Genomic DNA, 6,933 nt, shown 5'->3' with positions numbered 1-6,933 from the left:
CTTAATTCTTATCATCATCGGTCCAAAATTTACACTTCACCAACCCAAATTTGACAAAATTTGGCAAAACTATCTTTGACTCTTTTTTTTTTGAATGACACACACAGAGAGAGAGAGAGAGAGAGAGAGAGAGAGAGAGAGAGTCTGTCTTCTTATCGCAACGCAAATCATTGGAACTGGTGAAGTGGTGATGATGAGATGCCTTGCTCGCCGCACCTAAAACGAAACTGATTGCGGCGTGACGGACGCCAACAGCGACCACCCGTTCGCGCGATTCAAAACCACGAACCAAATTCCCCAATCCCACGGTCGTGCACGCCAAAACGAACGAACGACATATCCGAACTCCTCCTCCTTCCCGAGCAAGCCAGGTCCCGGTCCCGGTCGTGCGCGGATCCGCCTTCTCCAATCCGATCGCCCCTGGCGCGCCATCGAGCCCAGATTTATGCGGCCGTACTGCCGCGCGCGCCCCAGCCATGCAGCAGAGTAGCAGCGGGGAACAGGGTTTGACTGCCGCGGAGTTGCGGGGAGTAGTAGATTGGTCGCAATGGCGAGCCTGTCGGACTCTGGTGGTGGTGGCGGCGGCGGCGGCCGGTCTGGCGCGGAGCTGATGGTGCCGCAGTTCCACCTCAAGGCGCTGCACGCCATCCTCGCCGCGCGCGCGCCGCGCCCGATCGCGCCGGCGCCAGCGTCGGCGGCGGTGCGGAGGCGGGACAGGTGGTTCCACCTGCCGCTCCACGCGCCGCCCGCGGCGGAGCACGTCCCGGAGCCGGCCCTCGGGGAGCCGGTCGTGGTGGACGTGTACCTGGCCCCGTCGGCCGGCGGGGAGGAGGAGGAGGTGGTGGAGAGGTGGACGGTGGCGTGCGAGCCCTGGTCGGCTGGGGAGAGGGCGGCCGCCGAGGCGGGGGAAGGGCTGGCCGTCAACAGGGCGTACAAGCGCTGCATCACGCTGCTCAGGTCGCTCTACACCACGCTCCGCCTTCTCCCGGCGTACCGCGTCTTCCGCACGCTCTGCGCGTCCGGCCAGGGCTACAACTACGAGATGGGCCACCGCGTCGGCTCCTTCGCCGCCCCTTTCTCCCGCGCCGACGAGGCGGCCATGCGCACCCGCGGCTTCCCCCCCGTAGAGACCCACCTCGGCCGCCTGGTCGTGTCCGTCCAGTACCTCCCCAGCCTCGCCGCCTACAACTTCGAGATCACGTCTCTCTCCTCCGCCATGCTCATCACCGATTACGTCGGGAGCCCGGCAGCGGAGCCTATGCGCTCCTTCCCGTCGTCGCTCACAGAGCCTGCCAGCTCGGCCTTGCCGCTGCCCTCACGCCGCCCCAACAGCTGGGCGTCGCCTGCTGGTGCCTACTGGCCACAGTCGCCCGGGCAGCACGCCAAGTTCTCACCGCCCCCAACGCTGTACGCGTCTCCCACGCCATCTCCTCCCACGTTCGGTGGCGGCTACCTGCAGTCGCGGCTGTGCGGGGAGACCGCACCAATGAGCATACCGCAAGCGGGCGGAGGGAGGGGCCCTGTCCAGTATCGGAACATGTCCGATCCCAGCAGGGGGTTCATGCTACCTCCACCTTCACCCAAGAGCGTGCGAGGGGAGGCACGGTCACACGAGTCACTCACAGAGAGCGGCCGCTCATCCCGGAAGGCAGAGGGGCTCCGGATAGCCGATCTCTACGCTAACTTGCCTGCTGCTCCAAAGGTGATTCCTCGCGTTTGCAATGCATATGCTTAACTGATGATGTTTGTGTGCATAACTGAAAACTCAAGGACAGTACAGATTGTTATGGTATCCGAAATGCAGCCTGGACGGAGTTTATAAGGGTGGTTGATATGATATTGTGTCAAGTAGGGTGGAATCTTGGTAATTTTAGTAGTCCCATTAAAGTCGAAAGGCCACGGGAACACATGCACCCAACCGTAAAGTTATGTTGATAAATCTCCCCTTCACCAATTCTGCAGGTAGTATGCATAACTTGTTTGGTTTAGCCTGATATTATTTCTCGAACATTTAGCCTGATAGTTACAGTGGCATAATTTGTATCACTCCAGACTGGCACTTGGTATGATATGATTTTCATAATCTTGTAACCTAGGGTGCTGCAGCATACTACACCTTCTTTTTACTGAATTTTGTCTAATTACTAATGATTATCGTATTGTCAACCCATACTACATACATACCGCGATGGGAGCATAGAATTCTCTAGAATTGCTCGAAGGCTGACATGTTATTTTATTTATTTGAATTTCTTATTTTGGAAATGGCACACCTCTCCTGGTTCTTTGTAGGTCAAACCTGTCCAGACTAAATAACCTTAGTCGGTTAGTCCTAACAGTTTGAAATGCATATTTGAGTCCCAAAAATAGACAAGTTCCTGAAATATGCGTTTTGATACTTTTAGGACCAACTTGACATACTTGTGATACTTATAGGACCTCTGGTGCATTTTATATCCTGGCTGCTAGTTTTATAAGGCCTTGCGTAAGCTCACCCTTTTCCAATAGACCCCCTCTGTATCCCTGATGCAATTCATAAATTAGTTTATGCATTACACATACTTGGTCGTAGTGAAATATTGGTTATCAACTTTTGGTGAGAATGTTATTGTGTGAATATACATATTATTTTGGGGGAATAAATATATATCTTGTACTTCACATTATATGTCAAAACTTGAAAATCTTAATTTTGTTGTAGTATTCATATCTGGGAGTGGAAATAACTCTGCCAAGATAGATGTGAAACTTGTTATATTCATATTTGATACTGGAAATCACTATGCAGATAGCTGACAAACATAGTGTTCACATCAGAAATCAGTGGATTTCTAAGATTTTATTTCTAATCATATGTCCTTGTTTTTTTTCTAATATAATAAGCCAAATTGGCACGTCTTCTTCATACTGAGCATCTCTCAGTCTCAGTTGGTGGGGCCGCATGAGAGATAAGCCCGCCTACTCTAATTGAGTTATGATGTTTGGAGTACCAGAGTTCAACTCCTGTTGGTGTAATGTATTCCGTGGAGTGCCTGGTGTCGTAACCGTTCTTGTACAAGGAATACCAGTCGGTGCACCTGCTTGAGTTTTCTAAGCACGTCTTCTTCATAAATCAGTATTTAGTTTACCCAAAATAACTTTTGTGTCCACTCCATTTCTGCTTAACAAATCCTCAAGTGTCTGTTTCCGCTAACTGATTTGTGGGCCACATCTTATAAAAAACTAATTCCGACATATTATGGGCATTTCCTTCTTATCTTTTTCGCATGGTCCACAACCTGTGTACTGCAAGTGTGAGGGGATGTTTGGATGTTGGTAAAGTTTTATGCCCAAAGTGGCAGGCAAACGGGTCACCACTCTTCACACCTATGACGAGCAGCATATGAGTCTTAGCCTTCATTTTCCATTGCACTCAGTATAAACCAAGGTTGATAGACTAGGTTTTATGCCTGCTAAGTCTATATCTTTTGGCCTATATGCAGACTAAGGACAGTAGGGAGGAATCTGGTAGGTTCTCAGGTGTTTTCTCCTCTAGTGGTTCCCCACGACATGGGATTTCAAGGAGTTCAAGCAGACTGTCTACGCAAGATGATACTGATGATGCATATCTTCCTTTTGCTGTGGATGATGTCGATGCACCTGATTCCAGACCTGGGTATGTTTGAGTCCTGCTTCAAATTTGGCAGATATTTCCATGTGGTTCATGACCTGGGTATCCAGTTAGTTAATTATAAGCAGTATATGCTACATGTATATGTTATATGTGATGTTTAGTACTTGAGACGCTGTTCCTAACCCTATTTAGTACTACCTCTGTAAACAAGCTAAGACGTTTTAGATCACTAGTGATCTAAAACGTCTTATATGTGATGTTCTCAGAGGGAGTAGATCTTACTGATTAGCAAAATTTGATGTGCTTCCATGACATGCACTTTACAGGAGCAGTGGTGGTAAGGAGGACCAGTCGGCTTCGTCCTCGCATAAATCACAAGATGCTGCGGTTGGCTATCTTGTCCATCTGCTGAGGTCTGCACGTCCGTTGCGAGATCCTAGCAATTCATCTGTTACATCAAGGGCTGAATCTACCGAAGCAGGCAACACCAGCTCGTTCATGTCCCGTAGAACGTCTGATGCATTCGAGGAGCTTGAATCTTTCAAAGATATAAAGGAGAACCTGCTCTCCCGTAGTAGATCTAGAATGCAAGATTCATTCGATAGATCCTAACTTAACGGACGAAGGCTCCCAATCAGCCAATCACACAGGATACTATTACACGGTAAGATCGGTAGTCCGTATTGATGAGTGAGGATATCTCCATGAGCTATGTATATAACCATCAACTGGCACTTGTTTTACGGCACCTCATTCTCAAACTCAAGCAGTCTCATGATCCGCCTCTGTTGATAGTGTTTTGCATAAAAGCAAAACCGACAGGATTCTTGTTGCTGGAAACCCACTGGTGTGTGTTTGGAATTATATATAATCATCATCATACTGAACTATTTATTTGTTCCATGTCAGCAGCTCTTTGTACTAGTGCTCTTGGTGCGCTGGATCGTTGATGTTGTGAGCTGAAATTTCTGTGCACGGAGCAGTATGAAACCATGAATTCTGCTTACTTGCTTTGCGACTGATGCTTCTGTACTACCTGGTTATCTGTAAAGCGCACTCCTAGAATCGAAAATGGCAGCTTCGAGCTTGCTTGCAACGTTGGAGTTTCTGCTTTCAGCCTGGCCTATGTGTATCCATTTCCCTTTCTTGTGGCATCTGCCCTTTTCTTCAGAGCAAACGCGTCTCTGTAAATGAGTAAAGTAACGGCAGGAATCATCTTCATCATCCCTTTTGCTTGTTTCCATTGAGAACGCGCTACATCCGCTCCAAGGAGAGCAGGATACCGCAAATGTTTCCTGAAAATGTTGAGCTGTGAGGCGTCGCAAGCAAGCTTCTGAACCCGTTCAGCTTTAGGCGGATAACATGAGCACATCTGTTCACAAGTTTCATCTTCCAGTAAGTTGGTGGCCGGTTGTGCTGATGCTTCTGTTCGCATTTGTGTATCAGAGGAATGGAGTGAGACTGGAACAAAACAAGCCAAATGCCGTTCTTTCCCAGTTTTGCGGATTCGTCGAAAATTTTCGTGGGATGCTCTGAGCGAAAGTTTCACAGTGCAGCAGCCCTCAGACAACCGAGTGGGATGGATGTATGAGCGCCTGCGTTTGTACCGTTGTTCAAAAAAAGTTGCGAACGTGCCGTTTTTACTCTCGTGGAAATGGAATCCCACCGGCCCGAAGTGTTCTCGAGCGCGTTCCAGATGTCGCACCACGTTCAACCGAGAGAGAAGAAACGTCGCACCACGTCTCTGGATCAATTAATAAAGAAAAAGAAAACTCGCTATTTCGAATCAAAACTCTTTGCAGTGCCCATATAATACCCGCCGAAGGCGTGCGACTCACAGAAAGTTGATCTCTATGTGTGGCCACGTGTCATTCCATTTTTTTTACAGTGCTAGAACAAAAATCCATGACGATGAGCTAGTTTCCCTATAAATACCCCGGCCGCCGCGAGTGTGGTTACCACGCTCCAGTCCAGGTTCCCATTTGCACACAACAGTGCTAGAGCTCATCTCATTACACCCGCGGTGTGTTGCGTCCATGGCTCCCGCCGCCGACCTTAGCTCGCACGTCCACGCGGCCGCGGACGCCGCACCCAAGTCCCCCGCCAAGCCGAAGCAAGAAGAGATCAGTCCTGCGGCGGCCGACGTTGACGACGACGTGGAGGCGGGTGGTGGCAGCCCGGGCGGCGACGGCGTCAACTACGTAGCGCGCGCACAGTGGCTCCGCGCGGCCGTCCTGGGCGCCAACGACGGCCTCGTCACCGTGGCCTCCCTCATGATCGGCGTTGGCGCCGTCAACGATTCCAAGCGCGCGATGCTCGTGTCGGGCGTCGCGGGGCTCGTGTCCGGCGCCTGCAGCATGGCCATCGGCGAGTTCGTGTCCGTGTACGCGCAGTACGACATCGAGGTGGCCCAGATCAAGCGCATCCGCGGCGGCGACGGCGACAGGAGCAACCTGCCGAGCCCGATGCTGGCGGCGGGCGCGTCGGCCCTGGCGTTCGCGGCGGGCGCCGCGCTGCCGCTTCTGAGCGGCGGGTTCGTGCGGACGTGGGCGGGCAGGGTTGTGGCCGTGTGCGCGGCGAGCAGCGTCGGGCTTGCCGGCTTCGGCGTGCTGGGCGCGTACCTGGGCGGCGCGAGCGTGGTGCGGTCCGGGGCCCGGGTGCTGGTGGGAGGGTGGCTCGCCATGGCCACCACCTACGGGGCGCTTAAGCTCTTCGGAGTGCACGGCGCTTAGGCGAGCGCAAATTACGGGCAGAAGTATATATTTTGCCGCGGGAATAACCGAGCCAATGGATTATTTAGAAAACAAGACTAGCAGAGTAGCGCTAGGTCTGTTGGTGCTGCGCTTTACGAAAACATATCATGTAAGTATATTGCTACTAACGTGCATGTGGCCGGTCGTACTACTAGCCAGGAGATCGTATATTTGAATACAGATTATGAAGTTTGCTGCTGCTGGCCTATGAAAAGAATGTTGCATGTCATTCTGCACTCGGAAATGTCACTGCTTATGTACAGTCACAACTTGTCATGAGGCCATTCAAATATCTCAACGGTGTTTTTTTTAGGGAAAATACTACCGCATTTATTAAATTACGATGTTCGGAATCTCATCCGACAAAACAGAAAGAACGAAATCCGGGGGAGCCCCAACCAAACCTTACAAAGTTCATCACCAACTCCTACTCTAGCTAGCTTATGCGCGGCAGCATTAGCAGAACGTCTAACCCAAGACACCTTAGAGTCGACAAAGGACTGCATCAAGGATTTGATCTCCTCCACCAGAGGCCCAGACGGCGAGAGCTCCTTAGTGTGTTTCTTC

The 6,933-nt window shown here is 51.1% G+C and overlaps 2 protein-coding genes across 2 annotated transcripts; both read left to right on the top strand.

Annotated features, from left to right (window-relative positions):
• Positions 1-231: 231 nt before the first annotated feature.
• LOC119322705 (autophagy-related protein 13a-like) lies at positions 232-4,521 on the top strand. Its single transcript, XM_037596201.1, has 3 exons — positions 232-1,702; positions 3,483-3,655; positions 3,940-4,521. The coding sequence occupies exons 1-3, from the start codon at positions 548-550 to the stop codon at positions 4,223-4,225; spliced, it is 1,614 nt and encodes a 537-aa protein (XP_037452098.1). The 5' UTR covers positions 232-547; the 3' UTR covers positions 4,226-4,521.
• Positions 4,522-5,590: 1,069 nt separating this feature from the next.
• On the top strand, positions 5,591-6,663 carry LOC119325703 (vacuolar iron transporter homolog 1-like). The gene has a single exon (XM_037599420.1). It carries the CDS (start codon positions 5,650-5,652, stop codon positions 6,343-6,345), a length of 696 nt encoding a protein of 231 aa, XP_037455317.1. The 5' UTR covers positions 5,591-5,649; the 3' UTR covers positions 6,346-6,663.
• Positions 6,664-6,933: the final 270 nt, after the last annotated feature.

This window comes from Triticum dicoccoides, chromosome 6B (assembly GCF_002162155.2).
Source record: "Triticum dicoccoides isolate Atlit2015 ecotype Zavitan chromosome 6B, WEW_v2.0, whole genome shotgun sequence".
Taxonomy (NCBI): Eukaryota; Viridiplantae; Streptophyta; class Magnoliopsida; order Poales; family Poaceae; genus Triticum; species Triticum dicoccoides.
The sequence above is the reverse complement of the archived record's forward strand: the minus strand, read 5'-3'. Positions and strand labels throughout refer to the sequence as shown.